Source organism: Aptenodytes forsteri, unplaced genomic scaffold (assembly GCF_000699145.1).
Source record: "Aptenodytes forsteri isolate BGI_AS27 unplaced genomic scaffold, ASM69914v1 Scaffold27, whole genome shotgun sequence".
In the NCBI taxonomy this organism is placed as follows: Eukaryota; Metazoa; Chordata; class Aves; order Sphenisciformes; family Spheniscidae; genus Aptenodytes; species Aptenodytes forsteri.
The window spans coordinates 1,162,342-1,185,232 of record NW_008794407.1 but is presented as its reverse complement, the minus strand read 5'-3'; the positions used below and the strand labels follow the sequence as shown (position 1 = coordinate 1,185,232).

The following is a 22,891-nucleotide window of genomic DNA, read 5'->3' as shown; positions in this document are numbered from 1 at the left end:
CTAGTGTAAGCACTACCTAGCAACAACTAAAACATCCATGCGTTATCAACATTGTTCTCATCCTAAATCCAAAACACAGCACTGTACCAGCTACTAGGAAGAAAATTAACTCTATCCCTGCCGAAACCAGGACAACATCAAATATGTAATATTATGTATAATAAACCTAGTTCTGGGTGGTTAAAGAGACTTCTAATTACCTTCACTTACTCATCCCCACATTGAGCCTTCATCAGTCATTTAAACTGCTAAGGTTTGGTTACTTACTTTTTGTTCTAGGTGAAAAATCAGAGGAAGATATTCCCAAAATCTATGAGCCAATTTACTCCTTTCATCAGCTACGGAATCGTTTAAATATGTTTTTGCAAACATACAATGAGAACGTCCGTGGTACTGGAATGGACATGGTTTTCTTTGAGGATGCTATGATTCATTTAGTCAAGGTATAGTGTTACTGGATTGCATTTGCTGTTGTTGTTGTTCACTTGCCCTCAGCACCTGAGTGGAGATATGCACGAATCAAGGTAAATTACTTCTAAAACTGAAGAAAGTAATTTATTGCTAGCAAATATTTTGTCTGTCACTCTGTGACTAGGTATTAAAACTCAACTTTTCTGAAAATGCACCAGGTGGAACTATTCTTTCATATCTATCTTTTATGTCTGGTGGGATCATGGTCCTAACTATTCTAACTCTATTTCAACCTTCCTTGTTAATTCTTCTGAGAGCCCTTCCTCTCTTTGGGATGAGTCAAATGAAATTCAGGTTAGGACATAATTGGTTGCTTATGAAGGAGTAGACACAGAAGAGTAGGAATAAATGTAGTGCAAAATTCCTTTGTAGATCCACAGTATGCTCACTTCTTTTAAAAGTATTTTGAACGTGGATTGGAGCTGACCATAATTTTTAGCACAGCACAGCTTGATAGGATTGTCCACACAGAATAGACTTCATACAAAGGAGAACCTTTTTTTTTTTTTAAACAAAACCACCTATTGTTTCTCAGTTGCACAGTGAGGTTATCTGTATTTCTTATCATAAATTATTACGAACTGAATATTGGATTGTACCATGCTGACAAATCATATAATAAATATCAAAACTAGTTAAATTTAATTATAGTTGACAAACACATTGCATCTGCAGTTTTCAAAGTTTTGGGGTGGATTCTTGTAATTTCACAAAATTAGTCCCTTTCTTTTAAGGTCTTCTCTGCAAAATGCATGATGTTCTGCTGTGGATTTCTTTAGGAAAATTGTTAAATCATCATCACACTCACTAACAAGTTTCTGGTTTATACCTAGTAAAAAAATCTATATAAATTCAGGATCCAGCCAAAAAAAAAAAAATTTTTTTTTTTTTTTTTTCATTCACTGAAGAGCCACCTCTCTTCAGGAATCTCTTCTTTGGGTAGCTAGATGGTAAATACCTGAAACATTATCTTAACTTTCACTTGGATAAAATGAATATATAGTGCTTCTTTGATCCCATATTCTTGAAAGCAGCATTTACAGCTGTGCAGGTCTGAGCTTTATGCATTAGCTAGACTTGAGACAGTTTCTAAGGGAAAGCTAGGTAAGCACAGTTAAAGTAATGCCTAATCTGAGCTGACATAGTATGACTTGAATGAGTTAAAGCTGAGGAATATCTTAGAGAGCAAAGCTTCCAATTTACAGCTTGTGTGCCTCTGTCTGGAAAAGATCTAGTAGCCATAAATGAAGTGATCAGCAATATTGCAAGGGTGGTGTGCAAATATATTTTTCTTTCTCTGGTTAAATACTAAGTATGCTTAATATCAAGCCTTCATACTTGATTTTATCTTTGCTTATAAAACATTAACCTATGAAAAGTAGCAAGTACATTGCATTCAATATGTAAAATACATGGGTTTAAAACTGCAGGAGATTGACATGACTATTTTTAGCAACTTGAAAGAAAGTATGTTAGAGGAAAGGCAAGTAAATAGGTATCCCAGGCTGCTTATTGGCATGATGGAATTCTAGGGGAATCAGAGGGATGTTCAAGATAATAAAGAGAATAGGAGCCAATACTCTGCATCATTGCTTGTGCAGAGGAGATCAGCTGCTAACCGGCTGGTTGGATTACCTTGCCTTTGAGAGGCAAGTGGCTTCATGCTGTTCTGGAAATTAATGTAGGCTCTTCTGTATACTATGACAATCTGTCCATGTGCAACTGATGGCGTGTGGAGCAAGTTTGTCTCCTGTGCTTAAAGTCATATTTTCTCAGCATCAGGTAACATCTTCTACCTGTTTCAGATTTCTTGGCATTGTGTTTTGGCTGTGGGTGCTGCATGCAGTTCATAGTTAGTGCTGAAAATTTTTTTGCTCTAAATTGCAAAGGGTCTGTTTGTTTACATTGCACTGTCCTGAATTGAAGGGAAATGTGGAGTAGTAGGTAACTACTGCCTTTTGCTTTAAAAGATAAATAATGAAATGGGAAAGAAAAGGAGATCTACCTGGGAGATGTTCCATTGTGACCAAATATTCATACTGTGTGCATTTTTATAATCAAGTAAACTAGAAGCTTAAGAAGCTTGATTTTAAAGGCAGTATTATTACCTGCGGCAGAGAATATTGGAGACTGTTTCTCCTGAATTTAACATGCCTGGGACAACTTGTCTTTCTGGTCACAATGAAGAGGCCTGGAGAGATGAGTCTTGCTAAAGTTGTCCAAAGGGTATGGTATTGGGGAAATTATTATTTCCTTCCCAATTTTAATAATCTGTCGTGCTATGATAGCACATCACTAACAAATCACAGTTGAGATTTACTTGTGCTTCTTGGAAGTATGAGATGCAATTCTACTGATAATTGAAAGTTCACAGTGATGGAATCAAGTGGTTACTATACTATTGTAAGGTTTGCAGAAAATATTGCAAAGTGCAAATGTCCACAGAATATATTAATAGCAATATAGAATCCCTTAATTAAACCTTAAAACTTCCATTCGTTCTGCATTTCTGATATAACTTTATTACTGCAGTAGCATAGGATTTTTGGGTGTGTAACTTTTACACATTGTAGCACTAAATGACTGTGATCTTACACAGATTTCTCGGGTGATTCGCACTCCTCATGGAAATGCTCTTTTAGTTGGAGTTGGAGGCTCAGGAAAGCAGAGCTTGACAAGACTGGCATCTTTCATAGCTGGCTATGATACATTCCAGATAATGCTAACAAGGTGAGCATTAATTAAAATTTAAGTAAATAAGTACTTTGTGTTTGAACTCTTCGTATAAATAAAACAGGCTCCCAGTCTCTGCAGTGGGAGAAAGAACAAGCTTAACATAAGCTGAGCACTGTTGCCTGGAGTGAAAAGACATGAAAATCCTTTGAGACTTACTAAATTTGCTTGATATTCTATAGTAAGTCTGAGCTTTTACCATCTTTGGAGTAGTAAACTGTTTTGTGTGTTTCACAGAATGAGAAGGAATATTGGCAGGGTCAATTTATCTTTACTCTGTCTTTACACAGTACACTAAACTGTACTGAAAGTATTTGTAGGTGCTATTTATCCGTAATGCCTTCATGAGTTTATCTTGTAATATTTGAAATAACACCTGCGTGAGGAGGTGGAATCTTCATCCCTGCCCATTAATTTGGTAGATCTTATGTATATGTCAGTATTTTGACAGTCTTTTCCAAGTATATCTTGCCTTATTACATGTTATTCAACCCAATATGGCTTCTTTCAGAATAACTCACAAAAGTTATAAAAAATAAATTACAAATCTTTCTCTGAATATTTTAGAATATGAGTGCCTCTTGGCACCTGAGGATCATAAGAAGGCCTATATAAAGCCCATGAAAAAAAAAAGTCCAGAAAAGATCTGGAGAATCCTTACACCTGAAGGCTTGTAAACCCAATGTGTGTACTAGATGAATTAAAGAAACTATGATGAAGAATAGACTGAGTGAAAATTTGAATAAACATGATTTTAGGAAAGACTCGTCAAAGATTCTGATAAAACATAATCCTGCCTTACAAACCCCTTGGAGTTCTCCAAGTGGGTCAAGAAGCAAGTGTAGAAGTGTAATCTGATTGATAAAATTAAACTCCATGCTTTTCTAACCTTAAGTGTTTATCTAAAACACATCTAATAATTTTTGCCAAAATACCTCTGGGAAGAAATTTGAATCTTTTGTGGATAGAATGGTTTGCCCTTTGTTAATACAAAATTTCTTTTTCCATGATTTCTTAAAGATAATAATTGTTGGATTTCAAATGGTTTCGTTTAGTTCACCAAGGTGGATGATAGTCAGCTTTTCTAACCTTAAGTGTTTATCTAAAACACATCTAATAATTTTTGCCAAAATACCTCTGGGAAGAAATTTGAATCTTTTGTGGATAGAATGGTTTGCCCTTTGTTAATACAAAATTTCTTTTTTCATGATTTTTTAAAGATAATAATTGTTGGATTTCAAATGGTTTCGTTTAGTTCACCAAGGTGGATGATAGTCATATTACTAACTCAATGTTTATAACAAAGTATTTTTTTCAGGTCAGTATTTTTGTCTAATTTTGAGTAATGAACTGAATAACTCTTCCAATCATTATTTCCCCCTGCAGCTGAAACAGAAGGGCATAGAATATTTGTGTCTTCTCTGTGTCCATTTCTAATTTTAGTGGTGTCTTTGCTTTTGAAATGTCTTATTTATAAACACATGTATGGAACCTTATCTTGGTGATTATGATATCTTTGCTGAAATGCGAAAAATTATATTCTTAATCATCAAGAAAAAAATTGTAAACCCAATGTATTTATTTCCTGAGCTCCTCCCTAGTAATGAGGAACTATTGTATAATTTCTGATTTTTCAGGTCATACATGAGATCATTATGGTTACATAAGAAACGCTTAATAAAGTTGCATGCAATCACTTCTCTGTTTTAATTCCCAGTGGGCATCCTAGAAACCTCAGCTTTTATTGCACTCCTTTATCCAGCCAGAGAGATCTTTCCAGTGTAACCCTGTGTATTGGGTTTGCGTGGCAAGATTTCGGCGGCGGGGGGCCTACAGGGGTGGCTTCTGTGAGAAGCTGCTAGAAGCTTCCCCCATGTCCGATAGAGCCAATGCCAGCCGGCTCCAAGATGGACCCGCCGCTGGCCAAGGCTGAACCCATCAGCAATGGTGGTAGCTCCTCTATGATAACATATTTAAGAAGGAGAAAAAAAACTGCTGTGCAACAGGAGCCGGGAGAGAGGAGTGAGAATATGTGAGAGAAACAACTCTGCAAACACCAAGGTCAACCCACCACACCTTGTCTAACAATTTTTATGTTTTTAATCTCTTAGTTTGCTGCTGCTCTCTTTCCTTTTTGTAAAACTGTGAGTGCCACCATTGGTGATGACTTTCACCAGAAGGGCCAACTAGTTTGAGTTTTTTAATTAGTCAATAAAATCTAAAGTATCTTATTTCACCCAGCACATGACAAAATCCTGTGAGACAACACCTGTCTGTCTTTTCACTTCTTGTAGCAAAAGAGAAATGAATAGCGTGCTTAAGACTTCAGGTTTGGGGTTTATTTTGTTGTTGTTTTTGACTTCTTTGGTAGGTTTGGGGTGTAGGGTTGTGGGGGTTTTTTTAATTTTTTTTTTTTTTTTTACTTTTTCATTGGACTGGGAGGTGAAAAAGAGAGCAGGAAAGAGAAGAATGGAATAGGTATTTAATGTGAGACTTTGAAATTAGCTATGTCTTTCCTCCTAATCTAAATGAAAATTCCTGGACTTTGGCACCTTTTTTCCTTAAATTCCAAGAGACTGTTTCTTACTTAAGTTTGCTTGTTCTTCTTCTTTTAACCGGAAGCCCTTTTTAAAAGGAATGAATAATAGTACTACTATTTTTTGTAGATCATACAACACTTTAAACTTGATGGAAGATTTGAAACTCTTGTACAGAACAGCAGGACTGCAAGGGAAAGGCATCTGTTTTCTTTTTACAGACAATGAGATCAAAGATGAGTCTTTCTTGGAATACCTGAACAATGTTTTATCATCAGGAGAAGTAAGATGCCTTCTCATGGTTGTTTTTCTGCCTTTTTAATTTTATAATTCTGAAGTAAAATAACCAAATTTATTTGAATATTAATTTATATGTCAAGGGGCACACTTTCACAAACTGAAACTCAAGTGCTTTTTATCATTACAGTATTATATAAAATGGAAGCAATCCATTATACTAGGTTAGAGTGAGACAAAGCTATTGTAAAATTAAGAATGAGCATCATCATTGCATACAGAGAAATTGTCTAGGTCAGACCCTTTTAAATGTGTTGACAAGCTGTCATGGACATGAGAATAGCTTAAAAAAAATTGAGACTTGGGGAACATCACTGAAGTTTAACAGAATTGGCTGTTAAATTAAATATCTCATTAGTGTACCATTAGTTTTTGTATGGTAAATTTATGTCCAGAATGGATGGGATAGCTTTTATTGTTTTTATTTATTTATTTATTTATTTATTAATTATTTCAGGGATGTGTTTCAGGGTAATTTCTACTAGTTATTAGAATATTAAGAGAAGAAAGCAAAGCCAGTATACATGGATTCTTTGTTGTTCACATGGGAGTGTGGGTTTTACTTTTACAGCAAGTTAGATTTCCGTGTGTTTAATGGAATCACTTCAGTAAAAGTTCTGGTTTAAAGGAGTGGGGTGGGTCCTAATAACTTCAGGGTCTGAAATGTATGTCCCTTCCTGAAATACTATCTATTAAATGAACCTTGTGCTATATACTCTATTTTGAATCTCATAATGTGTGAAAAAAATCTTCCTTTTTCTCAAAGGTGTCAAACTTATTTGCACGTGATGAAGTGGATGAGATCGTTACTGACCTCATACCCACCTTCAAAAAGGAACATCCGCGTAGACCTCCAAGCAGTGAGGTTCTGTATGACTACTTCATGACCAGAGTCCATCAGAACCTTCACGTGGTTCTTTGCTTTTCACCAGTAGGTGAAAAATTCCGAAATAGGGTCCTGAAGTTCCCTGCTCTCATTTCTGGATGTACTATAGATTGGTTCAGCCGATGGCCTAAGGATGCTCTAGTGGCAGGTAGGTGTAGGTTTTGTCTTTGCAGATATTTAATTCTCTGATTGGTGGTCATTAAGTTGTTTTAATTGCTTTGAATTTTGCTAGCATGCTGGCAGAAGAAACTTACTTGGTTCTAAAATTTGATATAGATGTTTTCTTCTGTAAAGCTTGCTGTATTAAACTGTTTAAATATTTCTAACAGAGGAAAGGCTTTGAACATGGTTTGAGGAAAAATTCCCCTTGAAGATGGCTTAAAGGCGTTAATAAAGAAGGCAAAATACTACTAAAGAAAGTGATTATTAGCGACTGTGCCTGTGATCAGGCATACAGATGAAGGCTGTGATTACTCAATCCCTGGTAGTTGGCAGTTAGACAGGTTCAGAGAGAAAAAGCAGTTGCACACTTTGGAGGTGAAAGAATACCAGACCCTTGGCGATACTTTTTACTGAGAATTGTGGAATAATGTTAAGGATCTGATGGTGGAGAGTGAGTAAAGAAGACTGGGGTTTTGGAAGCTGGGTGAAAGCTGACATAATATCTTCTTGATGCAATGTGAAAGCATTTCCCATGCCACAGCTGTCAATAAGTTGGTTGATAATTAGTATTTACATTTTAAATAAAATTTATAGAAGATGTCAAGAAAATGAATCTCAGATTGCCAGTAACATTGTATAAAGACTTTACTTCCAGAGGTGTTTCCTGCTTTGCAACTATTGCCTGGTGTAATCAATACCATCCTTTAGTAGACCACATATTGGATTGTGAAATGTTAAAAATAAAATGCTATTTAAAGTTCAGCCACATACTGAGCCAAATATATGTGAGTAAGTGGTGCACAGATCAATGGCAGATGAAGATTTAATTAGATGAAATATTTCCCTTTGTCATGGTATGTAGCCTTTATATTGCCTTGTTTATAAGCTAAGAGTTTTTCCTGAATATTTACTTACAGTTATGTTTTTCTTTCTTTCCTAAGTATCTGAACATTTCCTGTCCTCATTTGATATGGACTGCACTGCTGATACAAAGAGGGAAATTGTGCAGTGTATGGGCTCATTCCAGGATGGAGTGGCAGAGAAGTGTTCTGATTACTTTCAAAGATACAGACGTTGTACACATGTGACTCCCAAATCCTACCTGTCCTTTATTCAGGGATATAAAACCACATACAGAGAAAAGCATGCTGAAGTGCAGACGTTAGCAAACAGGTAAACTGGTCAGTTTACTACTGTCTTTCTGTAGTTTTCTTCCCCAGATAGGTATATTCTAATACGCTTCGTTTCAATGCGTGGCTTGTCTCTTTGCACAGCAAAAGGATAATTTTTTTTTCCGAATTATCTAAAATTGTGTAAAAGTGTAACTTGACCAAATATTATAGTTGCTTTTGGCATGTAAGTTAAAGACTATATATTTTTGGAGGGGCAAAAAGGGTAGTGATGTATGAAAAAGTAAGGTAGTGGGAGAAAAAGTGAATATAAATTATTCCCGTGTATTTTTAGCGAGTAAAAAAAAACCATCTACATGTAATTTCATAATATATTCACAATAGCATTTAATTTACCAGAGAGCAAATTTTGTTTTCTTGCTACACAGTTGCATCCTCCTGATATGAACATGTAAGAAATACCCGTGGCGTTTTTGGTTTTGTGATCATAGAGCCTAATTTAGGCTGCTGAGCTTTTTACTTGTAGATTTTTAAAGTGGTTTTGATATATTCATTCTCCTTTTCAGATACTTTATTAAACTAATGAAGTCTATTTGCAGATTTATCTTCATGTCAGAAATACTCAAATAGAATGTAAAATTAGCATTTGGTGTATCAATTGGTATTACCCTTAAGAAAAACTGTGATCTCAATTTTGACAGATTGGCACAAAGAGCTGGAAGCCTTTAAGAAAGACTCAAACTAGTTTATTTCACTTTGAAATATTCTTTGGCTTCAAAGCCAAATAGAGTTATGGGTGAAGACTTGTAAAACAGAAAGGTCTGGTCCTGTTTTCTACCTTCTGATGCCTCAAATGTACCAGATTAGTTCATGCATGTCAATTTGTGTCACTTAACCTTAGTTGCATGGTCTGAATTGCTTTGGCAGGTGTTACTCTTTATCTGTTGCCCTGTATTTGTTTAGCTGTCCAAGTACTGCTTAGCCTTTGCAGTAGCAGCCTCTGTAGAGGCCACTTAAACTTGTCTGGAAAGTCCCGAGTGAGGCCTTACATTTTGATAGACAAAAAGCACTGTTGAAGGGGCATTTTAATGCTGAATGAGAAAAGTGTTATCTCAATGCTCTTTTTCTGTTACTCTCTTTTGGTTGGTCTTGATTTCAATATTTTGATTTTATTAACCTTTTCAATATCCTCTTCAAACAAGAAATAGTTACGATTCTAGTGATCGTAAAATGCTTTCTGCTGTATAGAACTCAGTCCTTTGAGCATCAGGTTGGAGCTCAACAGGGACAGTGACATATATGGAACCAACGTATAGGATTTTTATGCAATGATAAAGGCATACTGTTTGAGTTAGAAATGGGTAAAATTTCAAGCCACAGACTCCCTTTATGTAATTCTTTATTGTTCGCTTTCTTGATTCTGAAGACACTGGACACTTGCGTGAAAGTTCCTGTACAAGTTTTATTTTTGGTGTAAAACCTCTTTTGCTAGTGTTTGTTCTGATTGATGTGATTCATTCTATTGATGGAATAATTTGGAAAGCGGGGTGTAAATTATATAGGGAATTACATGCTTCTTATTTTGCTTTTTAACTCCAGAATGAATACTGGACTGGAAAAATTGAAAGAGGCCTCTGAGTCAGTGGCTGCTCTAAGCAGAGAGCTGGAGGTGAAAGAAAAGGAACTTCAAATTGCCAATGAAAAAGCCGACATGGTATGTACAGCCTTCAAAGTGTATTGCTGTTTGGTTTTTTTGCTCTTTTTATTCTATTTTGAAAAGATTAATCAAGTAAAAGGAAGTTAAGTGTTGGAAAAAAGGGATCTTGGAAACTTACAACAGTGATGAAAGTCATCTTGTTTGAGTTTTCTGGTTCTGGAATTCAACAGATAAAATTTTACCACAAAAATTAATACATTCTTCCAACTAGATGTTTTCTTTAATATTTGGCATGTGGGTTTTCTCACATTCTAGGTATTGAAAGAAGTTACTGTAAAAGCACAGGCTGCTGAGAAGGTGAAGGGTGAAGTTCAGAAAGTGAAAGACAAAGCTCAAGCTATTGTAGACAGTATCTCAGTGGACAAAGCCATTGCTGAAGAGAAGTTGGAAGCTGCTAAGCCTGCTTTGGAAGAGGCAGAAGCAGCCTTACAGGTTAGTACTTGGACCATGTATAACATTATTTTACCTCTTAGAAGATGGGCTTCTTTGAAAACAAATATAAGATTGCAGGTGCATCATATAACTCATCAGTTGACAGAAAATGTATGCAAATAAATACACATATTTTCAGGCTTTTTAGGTTCAGTTTTGTTTTTCTTTTTCCACCTGAGTACCAAACCCAAAATAGGCAGTTTTTCAGAAAAGGGCAAGTTTTAACTTTCATTTGAAACTATAGTTGATATATGATGTCCTGCAGGTTGATGTTAGACCAGTAACTGAATGTTGATACTGTTATAAAGCAGCTTGTGTGCAATGAGTGAAGTGCCTTCCGTGTAGAAACAGTTGTAATTCTATCCAAATCTAAACCTCCTGTTTTATTTTCAGTTTTCACCAATGGATTGCATTTTGAGTAGGTTTGCTGATCCAGTGATTTCTGCCTTCTTCAAAAAAAATTTCTTTTTTCTTATGAGTTGTGGCATTACCCAGATTTCTGGCGTTCGCCATGGGACTTCATGTCTTTCAACATACTCTTTTTTGTAAAGCTTTTATAATAGAGTGATAACACTGTGCCCATATCTTTACGTGACGCATCATTAGTGATGAAAAAAGATTAATTTTTGTTGATCTTGCGTAGTATTTTTTTTAATGTCTGTTCAGCTGACTATAAGAGCATGTTCCTCAAGGCATCTCTGTTGTGAGCAGCAGTAGTGGGATCTGAAGTAAACCTAATACTGGAGGCTGGCAGGGAGCTGGCATCTCAAGAGACAGAAAAGAATGAAGGAAAAACCTGAAGGATAGATAAATCTCAAAGGTTGTTTACTGGAAGGTTTTCCTTTCTACTTGAGAGGCTGCCAACAGTTGTGATGGTTAAAGACTATTGTGATGTTCCTTCAAATCAAAGTCTTCAAAATCTAGTATAAACAAATTTTCATGGATCTCCTGAATGTATGACTTCACTTTGAGGGAGAAGTGCTTAACAATCTCTGACTGCCAGGATTCTTGAAGGGCAGAGTGGAAATGTTTAAATGAAGGCTGATGGCATGACAGCTGAAAAGAGTGGAGTAAGAGAGCAGGTCTGGATCATAAGATTCTGATACTTAGCTATAGGAGGAATGTAAAAAAAAATAAAACCCAGAGGTAGGCAAGCATTCTGACAAGTGCATAAACAAACAATGCTAACTCGGCAGTGTCTGAGGTATGACAAGAGCACCAGTGTCCTGTGTCCTGTCCTGCATCTTATTACAGCTTACTTTCTGGTTTTGGCTAAAATTACCAAACCAAAACAATACTGCTCTTCTTGAAATTTTGGATTCTAATAAATGAAAATCTGATTTTAAGGAAAAGCTACACTAGCATTATTGTGAGACTTCACAGTGGGGACAGGTGGTTGGGCTTAATCTTGAAATTCTTGCATTTGCTATAATAAATTGCTTTGCCTGTGCCTAAAGGGGAAAGGAAAACTATCATAAAAGCAAGCCTATCAGCATGCATTCATTTATTCAGAAATTCCTTTAACAAGAAAATTCTCTGTATGAGTCTGTATAGGGCTGCATCTTTCAAAACATGAATCTCACAATCATTATGGATTTGCAAACTTCCCTCTAGGGATTCCTAGAATGGAATTCTGTTTGCAATGTAGACAAATGTCTATTAAAATATTTGATAAATACAAAGGTCATTTCCCAGATTAAAAAAAAAAACTGTGGTTGGTTATTTCGCTCCATTTTTCTACGTATTTTAGGACTGCTAAATGCTATCTTAAGAGACACATAGGTACAGAACAGCTTATAAGCATTTTTAAACATAGTGAGATTAATTTTTTAAAGTTTGAATAAGAATTGTCAAAGTTCAATAAAACTTAGTTGCACTTTGCCCTGCAATAAAAATGGCACATTAAATGCACAACTAGAAGTAAGTAAATAAATAAATGGAAATTAAATGCAACTGTTGCCACAATTTGGATGGAGCAAAAAAGGCTGGGCTGAATTTCCTAAAAGTCACTGAGAAACACTGGTTAAAGTTTCCACACAGATATCTGGAAAAACTGCTGAATTTTCAGGTGCACACTGAACCCAATGGGCAGCAAAATATTGAAGGGAAACAAAAGGCAGGCAGAAGGAAGTTGAACAGGATAATCTGCGATAATTTACAATCCCTTTCTTGAAGTATAATCAAAAGTAATTAAAATCTTCCTTTATGAATTCTCAGTGAGGCATGTGCTAGGCAAGAAGCAAGGTATCATAACTCCTGCAATAACCTGTTGCTTACTGTTTGTCACTGTCATGTACTCAGGCTGATTAAACTGCCTGTGAATAAGCAAAGCTTCTGATCCAAGTTATGTCTGTTATAGGAGCGGGCCCATCAGCAGTTACCATGTTTCAGTGTTTTTTTGCTCTGTATGTGGTGCAGTATGCACTACTGCTCAAATCAGTGCTTCTCTAAGGAGACATCTTCAGTAGACTTTTCTGATAGTCCTTTTTGATTCATGATGTACACTAGAGTTATGAGTTACAGTATTAGATTTGCACCATAGGCTTACTTGGCCTTACTTAATAGGGCCTAGGTTTTCATACATTATTACAATTTACTTGTTTTTCTCGCAGGCCTGCTTCTACAACAGGAACATTCCCAGTAAGATGCATGAGAAGGTGCAAATCTGTATGTGTGTCAGGCCTTCTCACTGGTTTCCTTAATTCACCTTCATTGGCCAAATATCAACAGAATGTATTTTCCTTTCTAGACTCAGTTTCTGGTCAATAGGTTTGCATTTTAAAAAAAATCAGTAAAATTTCAAGATGTTTCTGTTTTTCTCTTTGTTTTATCAAAAATGTGCATGGTAGTTTTAAGCTTTTAGGCTCTACTGCAGAGGTAGCTGAGCTGAGGTTTCCTAGTAGTTGCTAGGAGGTAGTAGTGAAAAATCTGAGGGTCCTTCTAGCTTCATGCTTTTTAGGGGTAAAATTATTTTCAACCAAAAATAATTTTTTTCTTCTCCAATGGATTAATACTGTTGGTGAGCTTGTGCTCTGTGTCTTATTAAATAAACAATAACAGTAATTGCTTTACCCTTTGTTTTAAATTCATAGACAATAAAACCTGCAGATATTGCCACTGTCCGTACGCTGGGTCGACCTCCTCACCTCATTATGCGTATCATGGACTGTGTGTTACTGCTCTTCCAGCGAAAAGTTAACAATGTGAAAATTGATCAGGAAAAATGCTGTGCCATCCCATCATGGCAAGAATCTTTGAAACTGATGACAGCAGGGAACTTCTTACAGAACCTACAGGTGCTTGTGCAACCTTCTTTTTGACTTTTTTTTTTAATTTAAGAAAATAAGGGACAGTGTTTTCTCTGGTGTTCATAAGAGAACGAATGTGCAAGGGGAATCAAACACACAATAGATCTGAAATGTTAAGGGCTTAAAAATAAGTATGTCATAATGAAATAAACTTGAATCCTTCTGGCAAAGTCAGGTCATAAATCAATTATAGTTTCTCCTAAGTAAGGTAATGAAATTCCTTTCAGTGACAAATGATTCAAAGCTTTAAGCATTTGGTTTGAATAGCCATGACTTATCTGTTTCATTAAAGCTGATAGAAAACATCTTTTTTCTGGTACCTAACTTTTCGTTAATTTTCAGCATTGCAACATGTGCAGTGGCTTGCAAAAGAATAGTTGATTATTAGGATGTGCAAAATTGAAATTTTTTGAAATTTGGGATTTTCAGCTCCATAGCATATGTCTAGGGAAATAGGAAGAGTAACTGGTGAATAAATCCCTGTTAATAATTTAAACTAATAATATTATGATTAATCTACTCAGAATAAATTGTACCTTGTCCTGCCCCACCGGATGTTATTATCTCTGATTTCTGTATTTTGAGGCGTTTACTTAATCTGTCTCTGGTCCAGTGGGAAATCACAGATGGCAGGCCTGACCAACTTTGTATGGTTGGTAGTGCCATGGATGCCGTTTATGTAGTATTCACATTGCATCTACTCGTGAGGATTTTTAATTTACTGAAAGGCTTCAACATTTTATTGCTTGTGCATGAATAAACCTATTTGTGCTTCAGGGAAACAGCTAGTTTTCAAGTTCATCAGTGATGGACTTTCATTATACCTTGTAAATAAATCTTTAAAAAAGACCAAACTTATATAAAATATTTGACCATCAAAATAAAATTGAGGGTGAAAATTGAGAGCTTTTGGGAATGAAAAATGGAAGGGAGGTTTTTTGGAGAAAAGAGAGGGTCAAAATAAATTCTTAAAGTTGAAACACATTCCACTAATGAGATAAGGTAATTTAAGGAGAAGATAGCTGGCTTGCCCTTTGAAAGGACTGTCTTGTAGAATGTATGCTTATGAACTAGAGCTAAGCTTTTCCTTTTCTTTTTGAAGGTTATTAAGTTACTTATTCAGTATTAAGAAAAACGGAATTTCAAGCAGGTTATCAGTGATATTTGGTATCAACAATTAGCTGTGTAATGGTAATGGATAGTGTAAGATAGCAATGATCATAAATGAAGGCAAACTTTTTTCCATTTTGTAAGAATATAGAACAGAGTGGAATGACTTTGGCAAGCTCTCAAAGATGCATGAGACAGAGAACTTCATATTAGCTGTTTGTAAGTAACATTTGTGATCTTGGTAGTGTTCTGTGTGCGCTAAAATACATAAATGTATAGTTTCCATATATTACATACATTATGTATATTGCACTTTTTTTTTTTTTTAGCAATTTCCAAAGGACACAATTAATGAAGAAGTGGTAGAACTTTTGAGCCCGTATTTTGAAATGGTGGACTACAACATTGAGACAGCTAAGAGAGTATGTGGGAATGTTGCTGGCCTTTGCTCATGGACCAAAGCTATGGCTGTATTTTTTTCCATCAACAAAGAAGTATTACCTTTAAAGGTAAGTCTGTTAATCAGTGGGAGGCACACAAACACCCTTTGCTCCCTCTCCTCCCCACCTGTGTGCACTTGAGGATTTCATCTGCTGGAAACATCAGCTGCCTTATTCCAACTGGTACATGCCTCTGTAGGAATTTATTATCTAGAAAATAGTAACTCTACAGTAAAATATATTTCAAATGTACTACCACTTGTAAGTTGTCAAAATTATGAAAGAGATTGTGCAGTTTTATGCCTGTGTGCCCCTTCTGAATGGTGTTGAAGCAACCTTCATCTAGTTTAATTCACTATTGCAATTGCTTTACCTTAAATAAGAATTCAGTAGGAAAAAACTAGAGATCTGGTTCTTTTAATGTTCGGGATCTCAGTTCATAAGAAGACTGTACAGAGTCTCTTCATCAGTGTTATTTAGAGAAAAACAGGCCTAAATAGTTGTTAAAAGGTAAAAATGAAAGTCAGGAAGAACATGGTCAAACATGATTTTAACATAGAATAGCTTGTATTTATAATAGGAATGACTGAGAAGGAAGCAAGATTTGTAGTTAGAGGTAGTGTTTTTCATTAGACAAAGCATATTGGTTGGAGAAATCAAATAGGCTTCTAGTGGCACCAGTCTTTTTTGCAGGTCAGATCAGATTAACTTTTGTGTCAGATGGGGAATGGCTGGTATTCCCAGAAGTTTTTATAATTATTTTTTCTAATTGATGTTAGACCAACTGCTTAACTGCAGCTACCTGCAATAAGGAGTTAGTTTGTTGTAAAATTCAAATAAAAGGTTTTAATGAGTGATGAAATCTCTACTAAGCAGTTTGATTTTGAAATGTAGTACAGTAAAATTCTTTGAGATACATTATAGCAAATGCTTTGAGATGTTGTAGGTATGAATACACTTTTATATTTGTATGCTTCATAGGCTAATTTAGCAATCCAGGAGAATCGCCTAACTACTGCTATGCTGGATCTGCAGAAAGCTGAAGAAGAACTGGGTGCCAAGCAAGAAGAATTAGATATTGTGCAGGCAGAGTATGAAAAAGCAATGAGAGAAAAACAGGTGAACTGCTCTTCACAGAAAAGAAGTTGCCGCCCTTATTTCAAGGAAAACATAATGCATTCTCTCAATTTCTCTCTCCAATTATTCCTTGGAAAGGATGTTGATCGCATTTATGACAGATGTTGATAGTTCATCTTGATATGTTTTTTCCATCCCACTTTCCCTCCTTCTCTACATGGTGATATAAGTGTTTGAGAATATATTTTTGAGCTGTTGTTTAACTACTGGTTTAATTAGATGTAGAGATTTTTCTGGCCTATCAGATACATGACTGTAAACTGTATTTCTTGGTGTATGGTTTTCTCTAGACTTTGCTTGAAGATGCTGAGCGTTGCCGTCATAAAATGCAAACTGCCTCAAGTCTTATAAGTGGTTTAGCAGGTGAAAAAGAGAGGTGGACAGAGCAGAGTAAAGAATTTGCCATGCAAACCAAGAGGCTAGTGGGTAAGCTTTTGTCCACACCTTTGAACTTGAAAGTTAGTCACTTGAGTTGTAATGGGTAGTGAAACTGAAAACATTTGAAATTTCAAACTTTTCCTTTGTAGCTTAGCTTCCTTCTTGCTAAAATGAGGGTGTTATTAATTCTCTTGCTAAAGCACTGCTAGGTAAAAAATACAATATGAGACTAAAGTTCATATTTAAAAAACAAATAAAATAATACAGTAACTGTGTATGCTGTGCATGGGCTTTTACTTGCCATGTATAACATGCAGTGCATACTTGGGACACTGATGTTTTAACTTGACTGATGTTTGTAGGCAGCAGTCCAAAGAGAGTGATATGTTAGCAAGTGCCAATAAAATGTCTATAACTGAGAATACATATGGAGGAGAGGAAGACTGATATTCAGGCACTGACATTTATATGTAGAAATCAATACTTTCAAATGCAGTTACTAATGTCTAATGTTCATAGAACTCTTGTTTCTTAGAAGTTCGTTTTTATTTTATAAATATGCACTTGGAAACTAAAGTACTTTGTAATAAAGAATTTATTAGTTAGATCAAGTAAATGAAATTTATCTTGTCTACTGTGGTTTGAAATGTCTTCTCTGACTTTTGCCTTGAAATGCTGTAAAAAGCAGATACTGTTGTATAGGTTGTATTATAGTAGATAGGTTGTATTTTAGTTGCTGGTATAATATGTATATGTGTATTGTTAACTTACTAAAAATACAGAATACCTTCCCCACACACTCATCATGTTTTTTTAATAGATAACTTGAAAAAGTCTAAAAAATATTAGTACTCAGTATAAAAGTACAGTATCTTCTCCAGTTTGGAATCCTGCATTCTTACTTCAGAGGTACAAAAAACCCAAACTATGGTGTCATGAAACTTAGGGGGGCAATTTTGAAGCTGACCAGAAGTTTAAAATTTGTCACACTTAATACCTCCATAACGATGATTGTTACAGTTTTTTAGTAGTAGTAGTAGTAATAATTGTAATTGATTTGTTCTTAATTAGTACTCCTACATAAAGGTTCTTTTCTCCCCCAAAAATATTGTTTAAGCCTGTTCTCATGATTGTGCAAGGAAATGATGGATTTGGAAGTTTACGAGTAAGTTTATTCTGCCATGTCCTGCTTGTGCAGAATCTGGTGTTTGGAATGATGTTATGTGTGTGAGTGTTGGGTTGACCTTGGCTGGCTGCCATATGCCCATCTCTTGATTCCTACAGTTGCATTGTAAGGATAAAGTAAACATGGCACCTGCTGAAATGTAGCATTGTCTTGCTATGTAATGAGCCTTGAGAAAAGGCTGATTTGTCTTCTTTATGGGTCAAAGTGTGTTCTTCAGTTACTGACCAAACCATATAACAACTAGAGAAGGAAGCGGCTCATTCATGAATAGAATTGGCAAAATTGTAATGTTTTGTTTTCTTTTCTTCCTTTTTCTCTCTAAGGTGATGTACTCTTGGCTACAGCTTTTCTGTCCTATTCTGGTCCTTTCAACCAAGAGTTCCGCAGTCTGCTATTAAATGACTGGCAAAAGGAAATGAAAAGCCGGAAAATCCCCTTTGGTAACAACTTGAACCTCATAGAAATGTTGGCTGATGCTCCAACTATCAGTGAATGGAACCTGCAGGGATTACCAAATGATGACTTATCCATACAGAATGGAATCATTGTCACTAAAGCATCTCGTTATCCTTTGTTAATCGATCCACAGGCACAGGGTAAAATTTGGATTAAAAATAAGGAAGGCAGAAATGAACTTCAGGTAATAGGAATGCTGGTGCTTTCATAATGCCTAGAAACTCTTAGCTCACAAAACATTACAATTCAGTGATTCAAAAAATACTTAGCCAAATGCCTTTTATATAAAATGCCTAGTCTGGATATGAAGGACATCTCGGATATATTTTCGTAGATTTGAGATTTGGCTAGATATGAAAATGTACATTTGAAGCTTATTAGTACCAGTGACTCAATTTGTTTAATGAATTTATTTTAATACAACATAAACTGTTGGAAAATAAGCTGGATGGGTAACGTCTGATAAGGGCTGAAGCATGTTTGCAGAATACTATAAGCATTAGAAAAAACCTCAAATAAGTGATTAATGCAGGTTCATATAAATGTTTAAAAATTAAGATGTACAGCGTGATATTTTTATCATCTTTTAGTCAGAAATTATTGATAATTTGTGTTTTCTTAGCATGGATGTCAGGTGCTAAATATTCTGCACGTATACAGGGAAGACAGTATTGCAACAACATATGGTCTGAGACGAGATACACCAATTCAATGCAAACAGGGAAAAATACGAGAAGGAAAGTCCTTCCTTGCTACAATCATAATTACACCAATAAACCAGCTTTTTAAAAAGATATCCCTGAAAAAGATAAAGAGGAGTTTGAAGAATGATAATAGAGTGCCTCTGAGAGTATTACTAGGAAACTACTTTCATTCATGTTGATTGTTATCTCAGTGTGGAACCCTTTAATGGTTGCCTAGCTAGTTATGTTAAAAAATGTTTATTAGACTTCAGCTGTGGAGTTATAAACAAACTAAGCTGAATGTGCTTTGTGTACATGTTGAAAATTAATCACAATTGTACTGAGGACTACTTTTTAAAGCAAAGACAATTTAATGCTTGTTCAATATAAACCCCTAATTTTCAAGGTGTGTGTGGGGGAAAGCTCCCTAATCTTGGAATTGACCTTGCTGCAGTTTGAATTGGGGATGTTATCCAAGATAAAACTGAAGGTGGTAAAAGGTTCCTGTGAATTTCTGGTCTAGTAGCACTCATAGGATATCAAAACTTTAAGTGCTCAGTGTTGCTTTGCTTCTACTTTTGTAGTTGAAAAATAGAAGTTTGCATTCAGTGAGATCCGAGAATATGGATTAGGTACCCTGATGCTACCTTTTCTTGTGGTCACAATCTTTGCCTTAATCCTAGTCTACCCATAGGATCGTTGGTGTTGTCAGTAATTTAAATAAAATGAAATAATTTATAAATATAAAACAAACAAAAAGCTTAGTAACTGGGCATAACATAATATATAGGTCCATGACTGTATTTTTAGATCACTTCTTGAATCACAAGTATTTTAGAAGTCACTTAGAAGACAGCCTTTCTTTGGGAAGACCTCTTTTGATAGAAGATGTGGGAGAAGAGCTTGACCCGGCACTTGATAATATTTTGGAAAGAAACTTCATTAAAACAGGTTCAGCCAACAAGGTAAAAATAAAACAAATGAGCAAACAAGTGGAAACAGCCCCCCCCTTTCCCTCAACAAAATAACTCCTAATAAGTATATGACTATAAAAGGTCATAATTAAATTTGATTAATGCTAATACCAAAAAAAGGTAGAGTTTAAGTTTAAAATCACAAATAGTTAATATATTTAACCTATAGAGTTCCTTAGCCCTTTGCTTATGACAATTTTTAAAAATTGAAATAATGTGTGAATGACTAATTTAAAGCGTTCCATAGATATTCTCAACAAATTCTTTGCATCCAACGTATAATTTAAAGCTGGATTTTTACGCCTTTGAACAGAAAAATGTAACCTTTGTTTCTACATGCAGTATCTGAAAGAGTGTGTACTGGTTCTTGATATCTCAAGACTTCTTTTTAATACTTTTCTTAAGGTGAAGGTTGGTGATAAGGAAGTAGATGTTATGAATGGCTTCAGACTTTACATTACTACAAAACTGCCAAATCCAGGTTACTCTCCTGAAATTAGTGCTCGAACCTCCATCATTGACTTCACTGTGACCATGAAAGGTCTTGAGAATCAACTCTTGGGCAGAGTCATTCTCACAGAGAAACAGGTAAAAGAATTAATTTTTCCTGGCTATACATCTTACATTTACCTGTAGTAGGTTTTACTTTCATTTTAATTTGTTACTCTCTATTCTCATATTGCAGGGTAACTTTCTGGCTCTCTCTATTGTGATTATTCTTAATATAGCCTATTTATGATGGCTTAAAAGCTGGCACAGAAGAAACGGACTAATTCAAGTAAAAGTTTCTATTTGTCTTTATTGTTGCAACTGTACCATACTCACCTTATTTTTCCTGCCTCAGTTCCTCATGAGAATGGCCTGTGAAAAGGAAAAGGGTCTGAAATCAAAACTGATGTTCTGTCTACACACTGTGGGGCTCATGGCAACATAACCTGGTGCAAAGGACTCAGTTACTTCCTTGCTCCAAGGGGAAACGGGCTAACTAGCTATTTTGACATTGCAGATGTATTAGTTGAGGAAGTCCAAGTTCAGGATGATAATCCCAATAAACATGCCACCAGCAGTTCTGGAGGGAGGCTGGTTGGTATAGAATCATAGAATAGTTTGGGTTGGAAGGGACCTTTAAAGGTCATCTAGTCCCACACCCCTGAAATGGGTCAGGACATCTTCAGCTAGATCAGGTGAAAAAGAATCTTTTGAACTATTGGACACCTAATCCCTGCAACTACAAGGTCAGGCAATGTTGAAGTCAAATGAGACGCTATGCATCTAGGATTTTGGCAATAGTTCTAGTTTACCTTCACTAGAGAGGAATGTATTTGTTCCCTTATTGTGGTGTCTGTTGAGGTCCTCCCGTTCTCCTCCCCCACCTCCCCCCAATGTAAGACGTTCCTCCTTAATGGCCTCAGTCATCTTGCTAATGTCAAGTAGTTGCATTTCATTCCTGATCACTCCATGGAGCTCATGAGAGAAATCATACTCATTCTATGAAGGCTTATATTTTGTCAGACAGCTTCACTGCACCTTCAGCTTCGCTTCAACCAGTGACAGCTTGTCAACCCACTATGTAATGGAATTATCACTGTCTGAAACACACTGTGATGTGTATATTCACAAAGCCTTATGCCAAACTTCACTTCTGGGCCCTGCAATACAGTACATTCCTCAAGATGGCAGTGATTTTATCAGCAAATTCCTCCAGTCATCGCAGTTGCTATATGCCTGCTTGGAGGACACAGAAAAGATAAGAACTTAATTTTTCTCAGAGGTGCAAAGCAATAGACTGAGAAGTAATGGACTCAAGTTGGAACATGGGAAATTCTGATTAGATATTAGGAAAAAAATAATTACATTGAAAGTGCTCAAAACAGGAACAGATTACCCAGGGATGTTGTGGAATCTCCATTCTTGGAGGGGTTCAAGACTCAACGGGACATGGCCCTGAGCAACTGACCTATTTAGACCTGCTTTGAGCAGGAGATTGGACTAGTTCATTTTTGGAGGTCCCTTCCAAACTAAAATTATTCTACTATTCTATGGTATCTTTGCCACTAGCTGGGAATGTCTAATGGGTGGATGTGCTGTGCACTCTGGACCAGCTTCTCAGAGTGGTGTACTCACTACTGCTTTGTTTGTGACCATCTGGGGATAGTTCTTCCAGATAAATGACAAGTGAACCACTTGACAGGCAGGGAGACTTTCATAGAATATACTTACCGCTTTTCAGTTTGCTTGGCCTCTGTTTTTGCATCCTGTGGCTCAAGGTTTCCTGAAGAGTCAGTTCGGACATATCCCACTGTCCAAAAACTTTTTTTCCTATGATATCTAATTATGCACCTTTGGGAATTTGGGGATTCCCCTCTTAAGTGTCTGGATTCTTGCTACCTTCTTGTAGCCTTTGGTAGGGAGGTGGTGGAATTACTTAATTGTGAGACAGTTTGCCAAATGATTTGAGCAATATGACTGCTTGGTGATATCCAGTGTTACAATGTATGTGTGGAACTTCTGCCCCCAAAAGACAAGAGATTATTTGTCTAAAGTTAGTGTTCTTCAAGGTTTGTACGTACATTTATATCCTTCTTGCCATTCTCCTGTTTCTAATATGGTTCTGCACTTAGAACGAATGAGATTTAGACACGCAATGAGGAAAAGGGGGGTTTACAGCACATCATTTAAAGATTCTGCAAAGTCTAACTTTCCATTCCTGTGTTGTCTGGTATGCCCATTGGTAGAATCTGTGTGGCATACATCTCAAATAATTGATTGATTACTGGTAAGAATACTGGTACTGATTTCTTCTTTTCCACCAGAATGTTAAACCAATTTGCAAGATGTGAGCTAAGCGTAAGAA

The 22,891-nt window shown here is 36.0% G+C and overlaps 1 protein-coding gene across 1 annotated transcript in view; it reads left to right on the top strand.

Annotated features, from left to right (window-relative positions):
* DNAH5 (dynein axonemal heavy chain 5) overlaps positions 1-22,891 on the top strand; it is a 142,300-nt gene that overhangs the window by 96,879 nt on the left and 22,530 nt on the right. Inside the window, 14 exon segments of the mRNA XM_009287950.1 lie at positions 280-443; positions 3,071-3,201; positions 5,871-6,024; positions 6,805-7,072; positions 8,028-8,259; positions 9,816-9,930; positions 10,189-10,365; positions 13,458-13,661; positions 15,113-15,292; positions 16,205-16,342; positions 16,651-16,786; positions 18,248-18,572; positions 19,881-20,028; positions 20,443-20,625. Of these exon segments, the coding sequence (XP_009286225.1) occupies positions 280-443; positions 3,071-3,201; positions 5,871-6,024; positions 6,805-7,072; positions 8,028-8,259; positions 9,816-9,930; positions 10,189-10,365; positions 13,458-13,661; positions 15,113-15,292; positions 16,205-16,342; positions 16,651-16,786; positions 18,248-18,572; positions 19,881-20,028; positions 20,443-20,625 (2,555 nt within the window).